Below are 25,385 nucleotides of genomic sequence, written 5' to 3'. Positions count from 1 at the left end.
CGTGCGCCCATCCGCGTGCGCTCAGCAACGTGCGCCCATCCGCGTGCGCTCAGGTGGCGAAGGCGAGTAGACAGGCAAGATGGCGACCTTTCTGGCTGGCTGCCACGTAGGCAAACCCCGCTAATCCTCACTTTCTCGGAGACCACAAGTAAAGATGTACGCCTTACCTTGTCTTCGGGTGCTTCCCGGCTGCGATCCGGGCGGTCTCCGGCTGCAGGGGGAGAGGGTAAATACCGTCACCGCCGCGCTCGAGGAAGTGCACCCGCTGCCTCTAGGCCACGCCCGAACTCGTCTTGCCCGGGGGCCAAGTCCTCGCTGGGACCGAGGCTGCCTCTATGCCACACCCGAGCCCTTCTCACTCGGGGGCTAGGTCCCTGCCGCGAATCGGCCACCAGACTGAGGCTCTTACCTCCGAGGGACCAAGGAAGTCAGCTCGGGAAACTCAACTGGGGGAGGGACCGAATGGTATCACCGCAGGAGTGCAGGGCTCGTCTTCAGGTAGGTTTCTTCTATGAATTTAGTCGTTAGAATTTGGAAACACGCTCAGCGAGCGTGAGGTAGCTCCAAACTGCTTTGGAGACGGAAATTACTGAATTGCTACACTTCCTGTGGGGGGTATATGTACCCGTGCTGACGTCAGATCCGTCTCCAACTGCTAGCACGAGCACACTATACCCACTTGTTTTGAGTCCATCTGCTACACGCTAGGAAATGGGGGGCTGGTGCCATATGACAGACGCAGAGCACCGCTCTGCTGAGTAGCCAAAAAGGCTTTGTACATAAGTAGCACAAAGTCCAAGGAGAAATCTGTAGAACCAGCTCCATCCCCCTCCAGGGGATCGGGTCCATCGTGCAAAACCTCCTGGTCTTGATCAAAAATATTCCCAGGGCTTGCATCTACTGGGGAAAAATTGAGAGGGAGCTCCCCTGCCCCCATTGTTCTTGCTTCAGCATAAATTTTCAAAATGGCCGCCGTTCCCACGCTGAGGGGGAACGGATCGGCCCAGACTTCCCGAGGCGCTGCCCTTTTTTACTGCATCTCGGGGCTTAGAAAAGCTGCTGGCAGCCTGAAAAGAGCTGCTTTCCCCCCCGAAATACACTGCAGGCAAAGGCCTGCACAGGAGAGTCTGGACTCCCCGCAAGCAATACAAGAAGATGACCGCGGCATAAAGTCCGGGGGGGAGGAGACGGACGGACACGACAGAAACGAGGGGCAGAGGAAACGAGGCAGGGAGCCCGATAAGCTCTAAAGATGCTCAGATGGCCCCCCGATGTAAATTGCAGTGCAGCTGCTAAAAAGAAGAATCAACGGCAGGATGCTGCTTTTTTTTTTTTACAACAATTTGATCGGGGTTGCAAGTTGGAAGAGGGACCGGACCACCGGTTTCTCCCCCTTCGTCTTACCTGCGAGGAGCCCAGCGGGGTAACCAACCCCAGTTCCTGAACGTCTACCAGGGAGGATGGCTCACTTGAACCTAACTGCCCCCCGGGGGGATTTCCTGAATTTCTTTTTTTTTTTTTTGTAGCTTGATTCGCTTTAGGAGCTGAAGATGAGAGCAAGCAATTAAAGCTATACTTTTTTTTTTCTCCTTTAAAGGGATAAGCCTCAACCCTTAATCAGGACAAGACTGCAGGTTTGCATCACCTCCATCTGCTGGAGACAGAGAAAGACTGAAGGGATGCAGTGGGCACACCAGGTTAACTAAAGGTGCCCTTGAAGTTTTTCTCTCCATCTCATCTGCTGGAAGGGAGGCACAACCCACAGTTTGGACTGATCCGGGTACGTACAGGGAACTCATGCATATTTATTGAGGACATCCTGAACACCCAGCCTGTTTGTGACTGTCGAGGACTGGAGTTGACCACCCTTGCTCTAAACCATTCCTCAAGCTTCCTTCCTCATGATTATAAGAGTTTCTCCTGGAGGTACCTGTAGTTCCCTATACATACAATGGGCTAGATTCTAAGTCTAATGGAAAATCCAGACCCACTGCTTTAAGAATGAAAAAAGCTCTAAGTTCACAGTATCATCTTCTGGCAGAAGACATTTTCAAGTTCTCAATTATTCCATCCATAGCTTGTTGGCCACAAAGTTCAAATATTCCACAGTGTAGCTCATATAAACAAACCTTTGCAAATCATTGTGGCAAATCAATCGTAGGTTTTGAGTATCTTAAATTTTTTACTTTACTAGCAAGGTCTGAAATAGCTGTTATTTTATTTCTGTTGAATTTCATACTGTGCATTGAAGATCAAATACTTTCCTTTCTAAACATAAGGGTTGAGGATCTTGAGGACAACACAGATTTTTGGACCATGGCAATTAACCTAAAACTGCCCTACTTTCTGAACGCCAAAGCATTTTTCCCAAACTAAGTCCTTACCTTATTCTGTGTGGTATGATTTTCAATATAGTGTGGATATTAACACATTTTGACCTTGTAAAAAATGTTCTGGTTAAACATCTTTTTAATTAAAATTCCTATTTTTTTCATCTCACCTTCACTCTGCTGTGTGAGTCTTGACTGCAAATCTAGAAAAAAACATGTACAAAGTTGTTAGTTAATACACTAAACACTGACTCTCATTCACTACAGTGCTTATAGGCCAGGATCAGAGCATATTCTGCACCCTTCAAGGGCTTGCCTAGACATATACTATGCAACACAAAACAAGAATGTTATTTATTAAACTTCACATATTGCTTCTATGAACCATGTCAAGCAGTATAAAACTATACATTTTCCATTTTCTATGGCTAAGCTTTTTATTAAGAGCTATTACTGAGTAGGGCAGGAAAATATATCAGATCCCAGGTCACCTAGAATTCAGCACCCAGCACTGCTCCAGGTCCATAAGAAACAGGCCTGGGACAGCACTCTGCAACTGGCTTATGTGGAACAGCTGCTGATATGGCATGGGGCAAACTTCTGCTACTGGGCTCCATTGAGGAGGAGAGGTTCCTAAGGAAGGAGGTGCAAGGGAGCAGAGGTTAAGAATGAAGAATGGAAGAGGCTGGAGGGAGGGAGAGAAGAAAGAAGCAAAATACTTTATACAGAGAAAAGAATTTAAAAAGCATCAAAAAAAAAAAAAAAAAAAAATCAGACATGAAACAAACGATGAAAATTAAAAACAAACAAAACAAACCCTTACTAACTTGCTTAACTGTAATGGGTGTTTTCCATGCAAAGCAAGATAAAAAGTACTTTAGTTACGTGAACAATACATTGAAATATTCAATCAGCCACACAAATAGGCAATGTCATTTGATGGTGCCGATGCACAGCAACTCTCTCAGAACCTAGGTGGCTTTTCTGGGCTTACAAAAACATTTCTATAGGGTTATCACAGTGCAGGTCTCCTCAGTCTTATACACAAGCTGAAGATCCAACACCAATGGGGTAGAGAGTATGTGTGGCTGATTATCCTTCTGGCTTCGGAGAACAGCTATTAGAGAAATTACTTACCTGATAATTTCATTTTCCTTAGTGTAGACAGATGGACTCATGACCAATGGGTTATATGCTCTCCAGCTAGCAGATGGAGATGGAGACAGGTTTCAAAGCTGACATCATCCTACATACACCCCTGCAGTGACCTCAGTCCTTCAGTATTCTCTTCAAAAGCCTTATGGCCATACTATTGAAAAACTTGATTAAAACTTTATTAAAACCAACTTGACTAAAAACGGATAACCGTAACTGTACTTAACCAAACAAATGCTGAATCCCAGCAAGATTATAGATGCCCTGATCTAGGGACTGGGTGACTGCTTACCCGTAATCTCTTGGAATCTAGATTCATTTCACGGGCGATTCCTTGCCACTATTCTTGGGCAGCCGGGGGCAGGATGGTGATTCCATCTGTCTGACACTACAGAAAACAAAATTATCAGGTAAGTCATTTCTCCATTTCCTAGCATGTAGCCAGATGGACTCAGGACCAATGGGAAGTACAAAAGCTACTCCTGATCAGTGCGGGAGGCTGTCCGCGGTCCAGTTAACACCGTCCTGCAAAGGCTGCGACCTCTTGGGCCTGAACGTCCAGGCGACAGAACATGGAGAAGCTGTGTAAAGAGGACCACGTCGCTGTTCGGCAGGAGACAGCAGTCTAGCTTCCGCCCAGGAGATTGCCTGAGCCCTAGTGGAATGAGCTTTAACCTGAAAGGGTAATGGCTTTTCTACCTCCACATAGGCTCCCGTGACCACCTCCTTGATCCAGCAAGCTATGGTAGCCCACAAAGCTGGTTCACCCTGCATCCTTCCATCATGAAGAACAAACAAGCTGTCCATCTTGCGGACCAGTTCTGAAACTTCCATATACAGCACCAAAAGCCTACTGACTAAATGGCAGAGGCAGTATTCTTCCACATCCTCGTGCCTATCAGGGGATGGCAATGAAATGGACTATTTCAAATGAAACTCCAAGACTACCTTAGGCAAGAAGGATGGAACGGTATGAAGTTGTAATGCTCCTGGAATCATCCAGGGGAATGGTTCCCGACACAATGCCTGTAGTTCAGAGATGTGACGAGCCGAGCATATAGCTGCCAACAACACAGTTTTCAGGGTTAACAAGCACAAAGAAAGACTGCACGGCAAGCAAAAGGAGGGCCTGCCAAAAACTCCAATACTAGATTAAGATTTCACAAGGGAACCGGCTACCATAGCGGTGGCCAGAGGTGCTCTACCCCTTTCATAATACGGGCCATATCCAGATGAGACAAAAGGCGGATTCCGTGCACCTCGCCCTGAAACAGGAGAGAATCGCTACCTGGACCTTCAAGGAGTTAAGGTCAATCCTTTATTGACGCCATCCTGTAAAAATTCTAGAATTAGTGGGATTTTGGCTGTCTGAGGGGAAACACCGCGATCCTCGCACCAGGCCTCAAATACTTTCCAGACCCACACATATGTTAAGGACGTAGAGAACTTTCGCACACAGAGTAAGGTGGCAATTACTGCCGCCGAATATCCACTCATCAGGAGAGAGTTCTCAAGGGCCAAACCATAAGACAGAATAGAGTTGGATCCTTGTGAAGGATCGGTCCCCTGCTGAAGCAGGTCCCTGCGCAGTGGGAGGCACAGAGGGGTATCCAATAGGAGTCTCCGCACACCACAGATGCCTGGGCCAATCTGGAGCTACTAGTAGGACTAATCCCCTGTGGTGCTCGATTCCGCAAATGACCCTGTCCAGCAGGGGCCACAGAGGGAAGGCATAAAGCAAGTCCTCTTCCGGCAAGGTCTGAATGAGAGCATCAATCCCCAGGGACCACATTTCTTCTGCGACTGAAGAATCGGGGAATCCTTCGCATTGTGAGATGCGGCCAGCAGGTCGATGGATGGGAGGTCCCAGCGATTTACCTTCAGCTGAAAGGTTTTTACAGACAATGCCCATTCTCCTGGATCTAGACTCCCTGCTTAGAAAGTCAGCTCTGACGTTGTCTTTTCCTGCAATGTGGGAGGCCGAGATCATCTGGGGATGTGTTTCCGCCCATTCCATAAGGAGATTTATCTCGTGTGACACTTGCTGCTCTTGGTCCCCCACCCTGGCAGTTGATGTAGGCTACCACTGTTGTATTGTCCAACATTACGCAGACTGCTTGACCCTGGAGTATGTGGCTGAACTGTAGACATGCCAATCTGACCGCCCGGGCTTCCAGGCAGTTTATGTTCCAGAGCACCTCTTCCTTGGTCCAACGCCCCTGGGCAGTGTTATTAACAGTGAGCTCCCCAGTCCCGTAGGCTTGCGTCTGTCCCGAGGACCAGCCAGCTCAGCAGGGACAGGGTTACACCTTTGCCCAGGTGAGCTTCCTGCAGCCACCACTGGAGCCAAAAACATACTTCCATCGGTAGGTGGAGGTGAATTGAATAGTCTTGAGACAGCGGGTTCCAATGTGACAGCATGGAGAGTTGAAGTGGTCACATATGTGCCCTTGCCCACGATAGTACCTCAAGGGTTGACACCATCAAACTGAAGACAGCTCCACTCCGTCGGGTGTATCGTGTTTGTCAACCAACGCACTTGGGACATCAACTTCCTTAGCCGCATGGACAGGAGGAAGACACCAAGCCCTGCTTGGTGTCAAACTGGACTCCCAGATATTCCAAATACTGGGAGGGTTTGAGACTGTTTTTCTCCATGTTTACGATCCAACAGAGTTCTTGAAGCAGGGAAGTCACCCTGTTGGTCACCCGGAGACTCTCTTCCATGGACTTTGCCCGGATCAACCAGTTGTCCAAGTATGAGTGCACCAGGATTCCCTCTTTTCTCAGTGTAGCCGCTACAACCACCATAATCTTGGAAAATGTTCTGGGGGCAGTGGCCAAGCTGAAGGCAGCATCCGGAACTGATAATGGCGGCCCAGTATTGCAAAACGTAGGAAACAATATTCTTGCCGGATTGGAATATGAACGTAGGCCTCGGAAAGGTCCAGGGAGGTTAAGAACTCTCCCGGTTGTACGGCTATTATCACGGAGCGCAGAGTTTCCATGCGGAAATGAATTACCCGTAGGTGTCGGTTGACACTCTTGAGGTCCAGGATGGGGCAAAAGGAACCCTCCTTCTTGGGTACGATGAAATAGATGGAGTAATGCCCCATATTTTCCTGGGACGCAGGTACTGGAATTATATCCCTCAATCTGAGGAGCCTTACCGAGTTAAAACTCCACTACCTGCTTCTTGTGCTGGGAGTGGCAGAGAGACATCATGAACATGTCCCAAGGAGTGCTACGAAACTCCAGCACGTATTTTTCTTGTATGACATCAAGTACCCATTTGTCCAAAGTGATCGCGACCCACTGTTAAAAGAGGGACAGTCGACCCCCTATCTCTTTGTTCCGAAGGTGGGTCAGCAAAACTTAATTGGGAGGTTCCAGACTAATCTGAACTCGAACCTGCCCCTCTCTTGGGCTGTCGACGCCGAAAGGACTGAGACCTCCCAAAGGACAGAGACCTCTGAAATGTTGATTTTCTATAGGGCCAAAAGCATTGGGAGCCCCTAGATAGACTCCCTCCTCATGGGCGAGGGGCGCTGTAGCTGCTTTTCTTATCTTTTGGTAGCTGGGGCACTGGAGATTCACCCCATTTACTGGCCAGCTTTTCCAATTCGTTTTTGAAGAGGAGTGATCCCTTAAAGGACATCTTTGTGAGGTTTGTCTTTGAAGTTGCGTCTGCTGACCAGTTTTGCAGCCATAGCTGTCTTCTGGCAACCACCACTGAGGCCACACCTCTGGCCAAGGTATGGTCTAGGTCAGAAACCACATCAGCGGGTTCCATAACCTCTTTGAAATTCGCCCAAGCTACCAGGGCACAACAAGAAGCAATCTGTAAGGTCATTGCTATAGGCTTGTTTAAGGACGGATGCCATCCACCTATCATGCGCATCCTTCAAGGCCACTCCTCCCTCCACTGGGATAGTTGTTCGCTTCGAGAAGGCGCAGACAGGCACATCCACTTTAGGAAAACTTAGACGTTCTCTCGCCGCTGGATCTAGCGTGTATAGAGCTTCTAATGCTCGTCCACCTTTAAAACTCGCTTCAGGGGCATCCCCATTCCAGGTCAATCAACTCCTGGATGACTTCCAGCAACGGAAAATAGCAAGAGGCTTTCCATAGGGACACTGGAATGGGATTCTTCTTTGGTTCCATCAGATTCCGCCCCAGGAACTCCCAGCATCTTCAGGGTCTGGGAAACTATAGGAAAAACGTAACATGATCTGATATGGTTTTAAACCCGGAGGGATTTCCCCATCTTCCAAGGAATCTAGATCCCCTTCTTCGTCTATGCTGTCCGGGGCCCTGCCAGCGATACCCTTGGTGAGGCGAGGCATGACTTGAGATCTACCAATAGGGCTGGGAGAGGAAGGCCTTACCGGCTGGGGTTCCATCTGGACAGGGGCAAGTGAAGCAGACTGTGCCTGTATAAAGGCTTAAAGGCCTTGAAACAAATTCCACCCAAGAGAAGGCAGCAGAGTCCATGCCTAGCCCAGGAAGTACTGGGGTAGGTGCAGCTGGATTTCCCACTTCCATGGAAAATTCAGCCCCGGGGTACTGCCGGTTAAGGTTGTGGCTGACCCATCCTCAGATTGGGAGGAGCCGGGCTTAGTAAATTCTGGGGAGGCCAACTCTCCCTGGGCCTCCTCACAAAGCTGACATAACTAAGAATTCAGGTCAGACTGTGTAGCCCTAATATAACAAGCAGCTGAGAGAATGGTTCTTATGTTTCTTTGCTACCGGATCCATTAATGACAGTAACTGTGTGCTCAGACGGCTAATGCTTAAAAATTTTGTGTGCACAGATTTCAGGCGTCTATGCGGGCACGGCAAGGCACATGCACAGCCTGTGCGCCCGGCTTTACCTAAATTCTGCGCCTAGAGAGAGTTGTGCGCATACGAATGCATGTGATGTGTGCAATGCTGGCACACATCACGCGTACCGATGCTCTATGGCGGGTAATACAAGACGTACAAAAATGCACGCAAGATGGCACTGTTGCGGCCTACCATGCAGTGTATCTACCAAGCCTATAGCAGGGTCTTGCCCACCGGGGGCCACTCAACCCGCTCGGAAGCCCACTTCCCCTTAACCCAATAGGATCGGGAACATCATCAGTATGGCGAGCCAAGCAAGGAGACCGGAGGAAGCCTTACGAAAAACCTCCAACATCTCTGAATTGGAAAGAATCCTCTTTTTTACCTGGACTCAGCGCTTACCGGCTGAGTACAGAGACTGTCTCTGGCTATGAGGGTAGAGAGCTTTGGCTCTCACTGCCGCGCTCAGCTTCCTGCACCTGCTGTCTTTCAGCTGCTTTGGCAGCAAGTCCACGCCGGGAACCGGCACACATCTGAGAGATCTCAAAAACCACATCAGGAATTCTCAATTGGGGGAGGGAACTTTAGGTATCACCGCAGGAGAGCGGGGCTCAGTCTTACTCCAATTTAAATGTAGAATTTCTTCTTCTAAAGGGTACAGCAATCCCTATAGGAAAAGCACATCCACATCTGCAAGGAGACGGAGAGATACTGAAGGGCTGAGGTCACTGCAGGGATGTATCTAGGGTGCCGTCAGCTTTGAAACCTGACTCAGTCTCCCTCTGCTAGCTGGGAAGCATATAACCCATTGGTCCTGAGTCCATCTGGCTACACGCTGGGAAAACACCTGTTACAGGTAAAGAACTCTTTCTCCTAGGACAAGCAGGATAGTAGTCTTCACACATGGGTGAATACATAGCTACAGACTGCTTCCGAACAACAAGCAAGACTGACAGGCATCCAACCAGGTGCCAACGGGCACAACAACTCTGGTGCCATTGGCCACAGAGGGAGACAACCTAAATCTGAATAAAGGGCCCAAGGGAGGAAGAGTTGGTTTTCACTGCTAAAAAAAGGTTACAGAGGACTGACTGACCAAAACTGCTGTCACATCAGCCATCTTTGTCAGACAGTAATGAGAGGCGAAGGTGTGGAGGGAACTCCAAGTCGCAGCCCTGCAGATCTCATCCACAGGCACCACATGCAACTGGGCCACCAAAGCTGCCATGGCTCGCACAGAATGAGCCGTGACATGACCCTCAAGCTGTAGTCCGGCCTGCATATAGCAGAAAGATATATAATCCACTAGCCAGTTGGACAAGGTCTGCTTGGACTCCGCACACCCAATCTGTTTCTGTCAAAGGACAGAAGGAACTGTATGGACTGCCTGTGGGCCACTAATCGGTCCAGGTAAAAGGCCAGGGCCCTTTTACAATCTAGCGTGTGCAGGGCTGCTTACCCTTACAGACTGAGATGGAACTTCGTCACTACCTTCGGCAGGAACTTAGGATGCGTACTACAGAACCACTTTGTCATGAAAGAATTTTGTATAAGGTGGGTACGACATTAAAGCATGAAGCTCACTGACCATGCATGCTGAGGTGACAAACCATGATGCATGCCTGAAGCTTCTGGATGGCCTGATGCCACTGGGAGCGCAAAGTCCACAGCGTTCTGGGCATGTGGAACCAAGCAAAGGATGTAACATGAACCGTCGGCGCCATGTGCCCCAAGACACGCAAGAAGTTGTGCGCAGAGGCTCGGTGGCTCTGAGAGATTGCCCGTGCCAGGGACACCAGAGCCAGCACTCTGTCCCGGGGCAAAAAAGCCTTGTCCTGGGCCAGTCAAACCTGGCCCCAATAAAGTCCAGGTGTCAAGAAGGAACCAGCTGGAACTTCGGGTAGCTGATCAGAAACCCCAAGGTCTCCAGGATCCGGATGGTAGATTGGAGCGACCGTAATGCCTCCTGCCTTTTGTCACTCTTGATGAGTCACTCGTTCAGATAGGGGAAGACCTGCACTCACTGCATCCTGAGATACACTCCCACTACCACCAGGCACTTCATGAAGATGCGTGGCGTGGATGCAAGGCCGAAAGGTAGCACCAGATATTGAAAATGCTCCTTTTCCACCAGGAAACAGAGGTATTTCCAATGATTGCAAGAAATCGCAATATGAGCATAGGCGTCTTTTAGGTTGAGGGAGCAAAGCCAGTCCCTACTTCTCAGGAGAGGGAATATGGTGCCCAACAAAACCATTTTGAACTTTTCTCTTACGAGAAACCTGTTCAAAGCCCTCAGGTCCAAGATAGGACCAAGGCCCCTTGTTTTCTCGGGAATCAGGAAATACCTAGAGTAAAACCCACTGTTCTGCTGATCTGGCAAGAAAGGCTTGACTGCTTGGGCCATTAAGAGGGCAGAGAGCTCTACTCAAAGTATCTACTGGTTCCCCGAAAATCTCAAAGACGGGCACGAAGAGGATTCCGGGGAAGCCCGTTGGAAGTTTAACCTGTACCCTCAAACAATGGACAGGACCCATTGGTTCGAGATGACAGAGTCAATGGTCTGCAAAGTTTTGCAGACAGCCTCCAAATGGGGGGGGGGGGGGGGTGTCGCCCATCATGGGTATGAATTGCTGGCTCAAACTCCCTCGCAGTCAGTTAAAACCTCGTAGCGGGGCAGGTGGTGGCTGAGGGGTGCACGTCTGCCTCATTCGTGGTTTAGCTGGTGCACATTGAGGTCTCACCCTATCAACTGGAGAATAATGTTTCCTTGGGCAGTAAAAGGGGCGCCTCAAGCTTTACCACGATGGCTTTTTGCCAGCGGACTGAGGGTCCGAGGTGGTAGCAGACAGATGATGGAGGGTTTCATGGAAATCCGTAAGCCGTGCTATTGCCTCTTTGATCTGGTCTCCAAAGAGATTTTCTCCCGTATAGGGGAGGACCACAACATGCTCTTGTACCTCTGGCCGGAGGTCCAAATCCTAAAGCTAAGCCATGTGTTGAGTTCCTATGCCTGCCACCGCCACCCTCACCGCTGTTTCAAAGACGTCATAGGCCAACCTGACCTCATGCTTATCACATTCCAATCCTTGTTGGACCACTTTCAGGAAATCCTCCTGAAATTGTTGGGGGAGGTGCTCCACCAGATTTTGAACTTGTTTCCAGAGGTTCTTGGAGTATTACTCTCAGAGATGGTAACATACAATCTGGGCTGCCAGCATTGACCCCTGGAAAACTTCCCTTCCTAAAGCACCCAGGGCCCTGTGATCACAACCTGGAGGAGCCGATTTCATCATTATAGACTGGTGCAGAAACTGTCAGCGTTCAAAATCCCGTGGTGGGTTGCACCAAGTAGACAGCATTCGTTTTTTGGTTTACTGGAGGGATGGAAATGGGATGCTCCCACAACAGGATGAACAGATCTTTGAAAATGTTGTGTACCGGTACTGCGACAACCTCCTTCGGGGCGTCCACAAATTGAAGGACTTCAGCATCTTATGCCTGGAATCCTGCTCAGTCAAAAGCTGAAAAGGCACATATTCTGTCATGGCTCATGAACCTGGCAAAGGATAAGTCTTCCGGTGGAGATTTGTGTCTCTCTTTCAGAGGAGAGAGCTCGGAGGGCAAGTCCTCAGAGTCCTCTGTAGAGAACAGGGACACCTTGTGGGGGGCATCCTCCTCACTGTGTGCCCGAGGACACCAGAGGTGGAGTCCCCAATGAACACTTGTGCCGAGACCCCGAAGGCCTCAGTAATTCCGATGGCAGAGGGGCAGGCACAGACCGTCCCATTGGAATCGAAGGGTATTCTGGCCTGAGAGGCGCCACAGGTAAGAGGATCACCAGGGGAACCAGCGGCCCCAAAGGCAGAGTCCAAAGGACCCAGGAGGGGTACGCCAACCGAGGTGGCGCCCGCAAGGGTGGCGCCAACGATCCTGACAGCCCCCCAGCATTGGAGGAATGAAAAAGAACAAGCCATACTGGGTCAGACCAAGGGTCCCATCAAGCCCAGCATCCTGTTTCCAACAGTGGCCAATCCAGGCCATAAGAACCTGGCAAGTACCCCAAAACTAAGTCTATTCCATGCTACTGTTGCTAGCAATAGCAGTGGCTATTTTCTTAGTCAACTTAATTAAGAACATAAGAAATTGCCATGCTTGGTCAGATCAAGAGTCCATCAAGCCATCCTGTTTCCAATGGACGCCAAACCAGGCCACAAGAACCTGGCAATTACCCAAAAACACTAAGAAGATCCCATGATACTGATGCAATTAATAGTAGTGGCTATTCCCTAAGTAAACTTGATTAATAGCAGTTAATGGACTTCTCCTCCAAGAACTTATCCAAACCTTTTTTGAGCCCAGCTACACTAACTGCACTAACCACATCCTCTGGCAACAAATTCCAGAGTTTTATTGTGCGTTGAGTGAAAAACTTTTCTCCGATTAATCTTAAATGTGTTACTTGCTAACTTCATGGAATGCCCCCTAGTCCTTCTATTATTCGAAAGCGTAAACAACCGATTCACATCTACTCGTTCAAGACCTCTCATGATCTTAAAGACCTCTATCATATCCCCCCCTCAGCTGTCTCTTCGCCAAGCTGAACAGCCCCAACTCTGCAGCCTTTCCTCATAGGGGAGCTGTTCCATCCCCTTTATCATTTTGGTTGCCCTTCTCTGTACCTTCTCCATCGCAACTATATCTTTTTTGAGATGCGGTGACCAGAATTGTACAGTATTCAAGGTGCGGTCTCACCATGGAGCGATATAGAGGCATTATGACATTTTCCGTTTTATTAACCATTCCCTTCCTAATAATTCCTAACATTGTTTGCTTTTTTGACTGCTGCAGCACACTGAACCGACGATTTTAAAGTATTATCCACTATGATGCCTAGATCTTTTTCCTGGGTGGCAGTTCCAAATATGGAACCTAACATCATGTAACTACAGCAAGGGTTATTTTTCCCTATATGCAACACCTTGCACTTGTCCACATTAAATTTCATCTGCCATTTGGATGCCCAATCTTCCAGTCTTGCAAGGTCCACCTGTAATGTATCACAATCCTCTTGTGATTTAACTACTCTGAATAATTTTGTATCATCCGCAAATTTGATAACCTCACTCGTGTTCCTTTCCAGATCATTTCTATATATATTGAAAAGCATTGGTCCAAGTACAGATCCCTGAGGAACTCCACTGTTTACCCTTTTCCACTGAGAAAATATATAGCAGGTAATGGACTTCTCCAAGAACGTATCCAATCCTTTTTTAAACACAGCTACACTAACTGCACTAACCACATCCTCTGGCAACAAATTCCAGAGTTTAATTGTGTGTTGAGTGAAAAAGAACTTTTTCCGATTAGTTTTAAATGTGCCACATGCTAACTTCATGGAGTGCCCCCTAGTCTTTCTATTATCTGAAAGAGTAAATAACCAATTCACATCTACCTGTTCTAGACCTCTCAGGATTTTAAACACCTCTAGCATATCCCCCCTCATCTGTCTCTTCTCCAAGCTGAAAATTCCTAACCTCTTTAGTCTTTCCTCATAGGGGAGTTGATCCATTCCCCTTATCATTTTGGTCGCCCTTCTCTATACCTTCTCCATCGCAACTATATCTTTTTTGAGATGCGGTGACTAGAATTGTACACAGTATTCAAGGTGTGGTCTCACCATGGAGCGATACAGAGGCATTATGACATTTTCCGTTTTATTCACCATTCCTTTTCTAATAATTCCCAACATTGTTTGCTTTTTTGATTGTCGCAGCACACTGAACCGACGATGTCAATGTGTTATCCATTATGACGCCTAGATCTCTCTCTTGGGTGGTAGCACCTAATATGGAACCTAATATTGTGTAACTAAAGGACACCCTTCAGCATCATGACTCCCAGAGAAATCTTCGGTCCCAAAACACCGGCCTGCTCTCCATACCTCACACAAAACAAGCTCACCTCTCTACCACCAGAGAATGCGCCATCTCAGTAGCGGGCCCCTCACTAAGGAACAAGCTGCTCGCTCAACTAAGACTGGAGCCCTCTTCCCAGTCATTCCAAAAAAAAAAAAAAAAACCCCCAAAAAAAACCAACTGAAAACCTGTTTATTCCAAAAACCCTACCAACCCAAAACCATTTCACCACTGTTAAAATTCCACAATGTTATTATGCCCCTGTTATAATGTTACCATGTATCAATAAGACATCTTAGTCTTACTATTCCACTAGTTATAATGTAAAGAGATGTGATATACTCCAATGAAATGTCTGTATATAAAAATAAATAAAATAAATAACTATAACATGGGTTATTTTTCCCTATGTGCATCACCTTGCACTTATCCACATTCAATTTCATCTGCCATTTTGATGCCCAATTTTCCAGTCTCACAAGGTCTTCCTGCAATTTGTCACAATCTGCTTTTAACTATTCTGAACAATTTTGTATCATCTGCAAAGTTAATTACCTCACTTGTCATATTTCTTTACAGATCATTTATAAATATATTGAAAAGTAAGGGTCCCAATACACATCCGAGGCACTCCACGGCCCACGCTCTTCCACAGATAAAATTGTCCATTTAATCCTTCTCTCTGTTTCCTGTCTTTTAGCCAGTTTGTAATTCACGAAAGGACATCGCCACCTATCCCATGACTTTTTACTTTTCCTAGAAGCCTCTCATGAGGAACTTTGTCAAACGCCTTCTGAAATTCCAAGTACACTACATCTACTGGTTCACCTTTATCTACATGTTTATTAACTCCTTCAAAAAAGTGAACCAAATTTGTGAGGCAAGACTTGCCTTGGGTAAAGCCATGCTGACTTTGTTCCATTAAACCATGTCTTTCTATATGTTCTGTGATTTTGATATTTAGAACACGTTCCACTATTTTTCCTGGCACTGAAGTCAGGTTAACCGGTCTGTAGCTCCCCGGATCGCCCCTGGAGCCCTTTTTAAATATTGGGGTTACATTAGCTATCCTCCAGTCTTCAGGTACAATGGATGATTTTAATGATAGGTTACAAATTTTTACTAATAGGTCTGAAATTTCATTTTTGAGTTCCTTCAGAACCCTGGGGTGTATACCATCCGGTCCAGGTGATTTACTACTCTTCAGTTTGTCAATCAGGCCTACCACATCTTCTAGTTTCACCGTGATTTGGTTCAGTTCATCTGAATCATTACCCATGAAAACCTTCTCCAGTACGGGTACCTCCCCAACATCCTCTTCAGTCAACACCGAAGCAAAGAAATCATTTAATCTTTCCGCGATGTCCTTATCTTCTCTAAGTGCCCCTTTAACCCCTCGATCATCTAACGGTCCAACTGACTCCCTCACAGGCTTTCTGCTTCGGATATATTTTAAAATGTTTTTACCTCTACGGCCAACTTCTTTTCAAATTCTCTCTTAGCCTGTCTTATCAATGTGTTACATTTAACTTGCCAACGCTTATGCATTATCTTATTTTCTTCTGTTGGATCCTTCTTCCAATTTTTGAATGAAGATCTTTTAGCTAAAATAGCTTCTTTCACCTTCCCTTTTCAGCATGCCGGTAATCGTTTTGCCTTCTTTCCTCCTTTCTTAATGTGTGGAATACATCTGGACTGTGCTTCTAGGATGGTATTTATTTTTTTTTTTTTTTTTAACAATGACCACGCCTCTTGCACACTTTTTACCTTTGTAGCTGCTCCTTTCAGTTTCTCATTTTATCAAAGTTTCCCTTTTGAAAGTTTAGCACGAGAACCATGGATTTGTTTACTCTCCCCCTTCCAGTCATTAATTCAAATTTGATCATATTATGATCACTATTGCCAAGCGGCCCTACCACCATTACCTCTCTCACCAAATCCTGTGCTCCACTGAGAATTAGATCTAAAATTGCTCCCTCTTGTTGGTTCCTGAACCAATTGCTCCATAAAAATGTCATTTATTCCATCCACCGGGATAGTCTTCGATGGAGGCCGCACTGATGCCCCCTGTGTCTGAGAGGATGCCCAGGGCATCGGGAGAGGCTGCATTGGCAAAACACCGAGCAGCAAATCCAGCCGCTCTAAAAGTGCATGCACCAACAGAGTGGGCTCCAGTGACGGCATCGGCGGCTCGATGCCCTGCAGGGCCCGGCCAACTGCACACGGCACTCCAGCTGCTCCTTGAATGCAGATGAGGACAGTACAAGCTTGAGGAGGCAGTGGCAAAACCAGATCTCCCCTGGAGCCTTGAGGGGGATTGGTGCCCAACACTAGAACCGGTGGGGATCACCTTGGTCCCTTGGGTTCGATGGAAGGCAATGCTTCCTCGGCCCGGGGCTGTTTTTGGGGCAGCTTGGTTAGTGCCGGTGCCTTCCCGAGTTTGGAGCCATGCGATGATGGTGACCAATGGCAATGTTTTGATTTCCCTCGATGCTCGGCCCGGTCTTTCCCCAGCGCTGAAGTGGATCCAGACCTGGAACGAGAAGCAACAGACATTGGACAATCCCCAAGCCCAGCTCTATCCAGAAGCCCAACAGCAAAGGGGGGGGGGGGGGGGAATACCATAGGAGCTGGGGTCTTTAAGACCTCCCGTCCCTTGGGCGTTGATGTCCCCAATGCCGAAGTTCAGGGCTCAAACCTTTTGGCACCGAGCAATTTATCCATTTTGTCCAGGCGTGCATGATGGTCCTTAGGAGTCATTTGGGTGCAAAACTCACAACCCTGGACATCATGTGAAGCTCCAGGCAGAAAATGCAGACCTCATGGGGGTCCGTGATGGATATAGTCCGGAAGTACTGGTGGAAACTGGATGACACCATGGGAAAGAGAGCGTGGTGCACGGTTGATACCTGGAGGCTACCGAGGAACAGCACCTTTGGCAATCGGCCACAAACAACAAAGCACTTACCGCGACGCCCAAAAAGTATCCCGAAGCACAGAGGGACCCAGACAGGACTCGGGACGGAAACAAAAGGTTTTCCACAAAAAGAAACGCGAGTTGCACAATCGCGAGGCGCTAGCTTCACGGAAAGAGAGAGACTGAAGAGGGACCCTGCATGGACGCGTGGATAGTGGCATGCTCAGTGTGTCAAACTTTCTAGAAACTGACATAAGTTTTTTGTACCAGGCTCCATCTGATGTTACCCATGAGTGAGGACTACCATCCTGCTTGTTCCAGGGAAAAAAAATATAAATAAATGTTTAACAAAATCATTGTCCTGCATCATAGGTGATTACACAAAACAAGGGCAACACTTGTAATACAGGATTACCAGCATGATTTACAATTAAACAGAAATTTAAAATACAACTGTAGTAAAGAAGAGAAAAAAACGCCATTGACCAGTATTGTCTCCACATGCGATCTTTCATAATCCCCTTAAATTCACATTTCATCGCAGTAAGAACCTTCGATCAGAACCCCATTCCTCTACTGTCCCTCCAGGTCATTCTCCCTGTGGAAAATGATCAGTCTGTTCACTATCACTCTCTCTCAACATCTTCCAACACCTACATACTAGCAAACAGTATAAACTCCACAATTTGCTAACATGCCTTTCCTCAGGGGTTATTTATGTAATAATTTGCCCTTGTCCTAAACTTTATATAGGCAAGACTATTCACCCCTTAAAGACGCATATCATTGAACAGCATTCCTGCATTCAACATTCTCATGAAGAAGTCCCCCTAGTATCCCACTGGTTATCCACTTCTCACTCCCCGAAGGACATACGATTTTTTATGATTGATTCTGTCAGCCCCTCAGCCCGGGGCGGAGACCTCTCTGTTCAACTTTTACGTAGAGAGCAGAGATTGATTTCTACCCTCCAAACCCTCTCCCCACTTGGTTTAAACGTTGATATAGAGTAGATACATTTTCTATAATCTTGGCTTTCTTTTTTCTCTCTTCTTTACTACAGTTGTAATTTTATTTTCTGTTTATTTGTAAATCTTGTTGGTAATCCTGTATTACAAGTGTTGCCCTTGTTTTGAAAAATCACCTACAATGCAGGACAATGATTCTAACATTTATTTATATTATTTATATTTTTTCTTTGTGTACTTTGTTAGGATTCCTTTTGCGACTGGAGTCTATCATATTGAGAATGGCTTCACTATGCCTTCTATAACTGCTTATACATTGAACTCACTTTCTTCCCTGGTATTGTAAAACTCTAATCCAATTGTCTCTTTTTGAACATGTGATCACTTATAACAGAATGGCATTTTGGCACCAAATTTCTCTTTAAATCTTTGACAGATCCCTGTAAGAACTCCTTTCATGTTTAAGTCTCTGATACTGAAGGTAACTTTACACCATTCTTTTTTCCTGTTTTACTGTGATTTGTCCTTGATGTTTTGCTTTAAGATTTATATATGTTTATTTTCAATTTTTTTTTTTTTTTAGCTTGTTTGCCGGCACTATCCCTCCCAATGTAGCCTTGGTGGGCGAAACACTGTGTCCGTGTTGGTGGATTTAACATTTGTTTTATGTATCGCTGAAACTTGGAGTTCTTTGCAATACAAGTTAAAACAGTGCTTCTACAACGTTTGAAGCTATTTGAGGACTTAAAACTTATCTCACGCTCCCCTTTGCAATTTTGTACCACAAATCAGTCCAGAATCCTGGGTTTTGCCTCCTTGCCAGCAGATAGAGACAGAGAAGATTTTACTGACACTGTACATAACCTAGTGTGCCACCTGCAGTCCCTCAGTATTGACCTATACTCAAGCTAAGATGAAGGCACCACCAAGTAAAACCTAAATGAAACCTTTCCCTCCCAACAAGGAGGAAGATGAGATTGCCCAAACTGGAAAATTTGTTCCCAACACAACTTAAGAGAATAGCATTGAAGAGCTCCAACAATTCTGCAGTATATATACCCAACAGAACAAGCAGAAGACTCTCCCCCTACTATTAGGGTGGGTCTCTGGACTGATATGTGGTAATACAAGACTGAAAATTAGCAGGTAAGAATCAAGTTTCCTTTCCCTTTCAGTACCCAGGTCAATCCAGACTCCTAGGATGTACCTAAGCACCCTCAAACTGGGTGGGACCTTGAGAGTCCCACTCGTAGAACACTCTCAACCAAAGATCATGGAAGTTGGAGCTCCATCTACCCATCTCTTTCAGCCACTGTGCGATTATAGCTTTGGAGGGTTTGCTTCCTTTCTTTGGACCACTACAGAGTTCAATAAGAAGATCCGACTTTCGGAAAGCACTAGTAGTTTTCAGATAACACAAAAAAGCTTGTCAAACATCCAAGAGTCTATTCTCTCTCGCAAGATGCTAGGAGAATTCCAAATCTGTCAAGGATGGAAGCTCCACTGTCTAAGAGGGAACACTGAAACCATTTTGGGCAGAAAAGATTGTACCATATGCAAAAATATCCCCGAATTCGAGATCTGTAGAAAAAAAACTCTCTCAAGCTTTTAACATTGCCTTCCGTAGGAGTTCAAATGAAGCTTCGCACATTCCTCGTAATACCAGACTAAGATTCCACAACAGCCAAATCTTTCTCACCAGAGGATGCAAACTCTTAACCTCCCGAAGGAAGCACATGACATCCGGATGAGCCTACAGAGGATAACCCTGCATCTTACTGTGGAGTCAGCCCAAGGCTGCTAATAAAATTCTCAAGAGTTGAAAGCCAGACCTTTGAACAAATCTTCTTGGAGAAAGGTCAAGATATGCGACAATTTGAACTAGCTGCTCTCTGATAGTCACACACTAGGACTCGCAGCCCCTTCAAACTCAAACATATTTTAAAGAGGCATAAGGTTGCCTGGCCTGTAATAAAGTGGAAATAACTGCTATGGAATGTCCCCTCCGTGCCAATCTTCTCTGCTTAAAAGCCAAGCTACAGGACAGAAGAGAACAGCCTACTGCGAACATATTGGGCCCTGATGGAGAACATGCAACAGGTGGCCAAATCTCAGCAGTCTGTCCATGGCCATGTTGAGCAGATCCACTGACAAGGCCACTCTAGAGCTATGAGAATTACATTACTTGAATGGTCCACTATCTTGCATAACACCTTGCCCAATAGAGACCAAGGAGGGAAGACAAGGGAGAATTCTTTGAGGACAAGGTAGAGCTAGAGCGTATAACCTTCTGCAACATGTTTTCCTTGGTGAGCTGTAGCCACCTTGGAGATTTGACTGGTTGTCTTTAAGTCCATATGGGGATATCCTCATCTCTGGTGGATAAGACACATTGTCTCCTCCCTGGGTTCTAGTTTTCTCAGATGGAGAAAATCTGCAGGAACCTTGCATACCCTGGGGATGTGAGATGCCTCCATTGTCTTCAAGTGACACTCTTCCCAGAGAACCAACCCCTGGGCCTCCTTTAGCTCTGCCTGGAGAACCAAACACCAGGCCTCCTGAGCCACCACCGGATGCTGGGTTCCTTCCTGCCAGATGATGTAGACCGCCATCATTGCATTGAGTGATAGGTCTTTCCTCGTGCAACTGTGGCCGAAAGGCAAGCAATGTGCACTGCACCACTCATCTGTGACTGACAGAATAGTCACTTTCTTGGACCAGTGGTTGACACATTGCACCCTAGCTCGAAAGGCTGGCCTTGGTAGTGAGTAACCATACCACACTCCAAATTGGTCCTTCCGGAAGGGGAAGATAAACCTCCAACCATGGATTCCACTGGGCACCAATTCCAAGGTCGATATCACCACCCAGGACTCACAAGAAGTTATGAAAAGCCCCCGAATAATGTGTAATCTGACCCTGTTGAACAAAGCCCCCCCCCAACCCTCCAAGGTCTGATTGGAAACAAGATGGCTCTCTGCTAGATTCACAATCCAACACACTTGGGGACTCCCAAAATATTTCATCAATATACAACATAAACTTGAAGATCAATTTAAATTAAACTATTTATGTCCTTTATTATACTCATCACATATCACATAAACATGTATTGTGTCACATTTAATAAAATAATCATTAAATACATCATTTAAATTACATTAAATACATGATTTCCAATAACATCATATTCAGTAATACAAATACATCCATACATGTGACTTATATCTGTTCTGATAATTCAATATTGAATCACCTTTTTAAATACACCCCGTCCGGACAAGTCCTAACTCATCATCATTATTCCAACCCTAACCCCCTAATATCACACAATCACACATTCATTCATCCACTTAAAACCACATACCCCATAAAAGTGACCTTATATCCTTGATATTATCATCTATTCATCTATTATATTGATTTTATAACATTTATGAGACGACTCATGCTCAATTCTTTACACTTGATGTACCGATCACCCCACTCTCTCTCATCAGACGCCCCGATCTTTCTCAATCGGTGTTACTGGTATCAAACGCCCCAACAAGGTACCTCGTTTCACCCTAATTCGGGCTTCTTCAGGGGACTCTATGTTTCACAATTTCAATCGTACATCAATCTCGATGAGATTAATATCATAGTCAACTTCCTCTAATACTGAACACCGCTTGTCCGGACCTCGCTACATAAACTTACATAATGCATCCACACATTTCCGAATAACTTTTAACAGCCATTCAATACATGATCCCCGCCGCCGACCACATGCCCAAAGAAAGGACTCAATTTTTCTCTTCCAAAATTCCACGAATTACAGATCCCTTAACATTGCCGGAATGAAGAGGAAGTGAGTGGATCTGCGTTGAGCAACGGCGTTGCATCTGTCCGGTAAAATTGTGAGAGATTAGTATCCAGATCTGTAATTCGTGGAATTTTGGAAGAGAAAAATTGAGTCCTTTCTTTGGGCATGTGGTCGGCGGCAGAGATCATGTATTGAATGGTTGTTAAAAGTTATTCGGAAATGTGTGGATGCATTATGTAAGTTTATGTAGCGAGGTCCGGACAAGCGGTGTTCGGTATTAGAGGAAGTTGACTATGATATTCGTCTCATCGAGATTGATGTATGATTGAAATTGTGAAACATAGTAAGAGTCCCCTGAAGAAGCCCGAATTAGGGTGAAATGAGGTGCCTTGTTGGGGCGTTTGATACCAGTAACAGCGATTGAGAAAGATCGGGGCGTCTGATGAGAGAGAGTGATCGGTACATCAAGTGTAAAGAATTGAGCATGAGTCTCATAAATGTTATAAAATCAATATAATATTTGAATAGATGATAATATCAAGGATATAAGGTCACTTTTATGGGGTATGTGGTTTTAAGTGGATGAATGAATGAGTGTGATTGTGTGATATTAGGGGGTTAGGGTTGGAATGATGATGATGAGTTAGGACTTGTCCGGACGGGGTGTATTTAAAAAGGTGATTCAATATTGAATTATCAGAACAGATATTATGATAAGTCACATGTATGTTGAGGGGTAATGGTATGGATGTATATGTATTACTGAATATGATGTTATTAGAAATCATGTATTTAATGTAATTTAAATGATGTATTTAATGATTATTTTATTAAATGTGACACAATACATGTTTATGTGATATGTGATGAGTATAATAAAGGACATAAATAGTTAAACTTGAAGATCAATTTAAATTAATGTTGTATATTGATGAAATATTTTGGGAGTCCCCAAGTGTGTTGGATTGTGTAATTATTGAGGGGGACGTATTAATGCTCCGTAGTGATTGTGCCAGATTAGGCTCTCTGCTAGATTCACCATCTAGCCTGAAGACTTAACCACCTCAGCTTGTTCTGACCAACTGCCGTCAGAGATAGCTTGACTTCACTCGGCACAGCCAATCATCCAAACACAGATGCACCAGCACACGCTCCCGACATAGGGCTGCCACCCCATCAGCCCTCACCTTGGCAAAGTTGCATAACGCTGAATGGTAAGGCTGAAAAACAGACAATGATACCGCCAGAAGTGATCCAGCAACTCCTGAATGGTGATCCACTTGGTGAGAGAAGCACAAGTGAAAATCACCCAAGCGTCTTGAACTGGAAGAGAAAATTAAAAAATGAGTATCCATCTTTTAACACTTTTAGGAACCACTAGCCCTTGTAATTTCGGTCCAATTTTCACAAAACACCCTCCAACGGCAATCAACTAGTAGACTGTCTTCATTACACTGTGAGGACCTTACTCCGCCTTTTACTGTACCTGGGTTGTCTCAGGGAGGTGCCTCCCCAGGACTGAGCACTGGCCTCAGTTTGCCTGTGAGGACCTGAAAAACCCTTTAGCCCTAAGAAAAGGCCCTTAGACCTGTCTTCTGGCAAGTTATGCACCTACAGCTTGGACTATCCCAAATGTTCCAGGTCGTCCTCATACAATAGCCTGCCCTTAAAAGGAAGAGCTCCCAGTCGAGAATTGGAACATCTTACCCGACCAGCCGCACAACCACAGCAGTTTCCTGGTCGACCTCGCAGACATCCCGATCCCAAAAGATGACCTGACCAAGCCACACAAAGCATCTGTGCCATACACCAGAATCATTTTAACATTTTTTTTCAGAAGCACCTGACACAGCTTGCGACTCCAATGCAGACATACTCTCTGCATAAAACTGCTGCAAATCACAGTCCTTATTGCTCAGGGCCAAGACTTCAAACCTCCTCCTGAGACAAAGCAACACATCTCTCAATGTAGCAGACCCCGCTACCTAATTAAGAACATAAGAATGTAATAAATTGCCATACCGTGTCAGACAAGAGTCCATCAAGCCCAGCATTCTGTTTCCACAGTGGCCAAACAAGGCTACAATTACCTGGCAAGTACCCAAACACTAAGTAGATCCCATGCTACTGATGCCAGTAATAGCAGTGGCTATACCCTAAGTCAACTTGATTAATAGCAGTTAATGGATTTCTCCTCCAAGAACTCATCCAAACCTTTTTTAAACTCAGCTACACTAACTGCACTAACCACATCCTCTGGCAACCAATTCCAGAGCTTAATTGTACGTTGAGTGAAAAAGAATTTTCTCCGGTTAGTTTTAAACATGCTACTTGCTAACTTCATGAAGTGCCCCCTAGTCCTTTTATTATCCGAAAGAATAAATAACAGATTCACATCTACCCATTCTACACCTCTCATGATTTTAAAGATCTCTATCAAATCTCCCCTCAGCTGTGTCTTCTCCAAGCTGAACAGCCCTAACCTCTTTAACCTTTCCTCATAGGGGTGTGGTTCCATCCCCATATGAAAAATAAAAGCTGTTGCTGGATCATGCCAGCCATCCCAGAACGAAACCGCTCTAAGACTATCAGCTCTCGTAGGTCACAGTCCTCCTGTGAACACTGATGCCCCAACTCCTGAAGAACATGGGAAATCCATCCCCTTCTGCCAGCAGGACCTCTCCATGTCCCTGGCTGGACCTGTCACACCAGGATCCGGGAATCCCAGGGTGCGAACCCTGTATAATCCGAAATCTCCGAACATGCTGAATGCCTGCCATACACTGTCCTTCGGCTCGCATGGGACTGTTCACTGGGACTGAAACCTAGAGAAAATCTGCTACTGCGCTTTGCCCCTTATGCCATAAGCCTAAGGAACATCAAGCAACAGCCTGCAGTGGATCTGTCCCATATTACCCCACAGCCCGCTCCTCATCCAAAGGACTATGCAGACATGAAATCAAATCTAGAACCACCTCCAACCCCCCCCCCACCACTCCCTGGACCCTTTCAGTTTTTTTTTTAATTACAGGACATGGGCAACTGTGTCCTGCTGTGGGGATCTGGACGCTTCCCCCTTCTTACCTTCCTGACATGAGAAGCCCAAAAGCGCACTCCTGCAGGACTCCTGGTGGCCAGGGAAAGGTTCGGAGTGGATCCCTCATCTCCCTCGAAGCTCTTATTGCCTCTTTCAAAATGGCTGCCATTTTTGTGCTCGCAGGAAACCAGCCCGCGGATGCCCTGGCGCTTCTCTAAGTTCGCGTCATCATCCCCGAGGCAGCCCCACCAGAACTGACCGCTGTACGGAGACCCAGAGGCCACGCACCAACTGCACCCGAGTTGCGCGCACGACAACATGAGCTGCACCGCTCCTGCATTGGTTCTTCGGCGCCATGAGCCAAGTGCACTGACTTGCCGCTGCGGTCTGACTGCTCCCCCTGCTACTTCCTTAAGCTGTTCTGCCTG

The 25,385-nt window shown here is 46.2% G+C and overlaps 1 protein-coding gene across 13 annotated transcripts in view; it reads right to left on the bottom strand.

Moving 5' to 3' along the window:
* The window catches only part of RBM39 (RNA binding motif protein 39), a 267,063-nt gene that overhangs the window by 46,940 nt on the left and 194,738 nt on the right, over nt 1-25,385 (bottom strand). For 12 of the 13 annotated variants that reach the window (XR_003858117.1, XM_029611511.1, XM_029611510.1 and 9 more), the window contains one exon: nt 2,501-2,533. Coding sequence is in view for 12 of the 13 variants with exons in the window: in XM_029611511.1 (XP_029467371.1) it covers nt 2,501-2,533 (33 nt within the window). In the remaining variant the exon portion in view is untranslated. Of the gene's footprint in view, nt 1-2,500; nt 2,534-23,113; nt 23,244-25,385 lie in introns of those variants that run through there. The other variant, XM_029611508.1, reaches the window with a different exon arrangement.

The sequence above is a fragment of the Rhinatrema bivittatum genome, chromosome 8 (assembly GCF_901001135.1).
Source record: "Rhinatrema bivittatum chromosome 8, aRhiBiv1.1, whole genome shotgun sequence".
Lineage (NCBI taxonomy): Eukaryota > Metazoa > Chordata > Amphibia > Gymnophiona > Rhinatrematidae > Rhinatrema > Rhinatrema bivittatum.
This window is presented reverse-complemented; position numbering and strand designations above follow the sequence as displayed.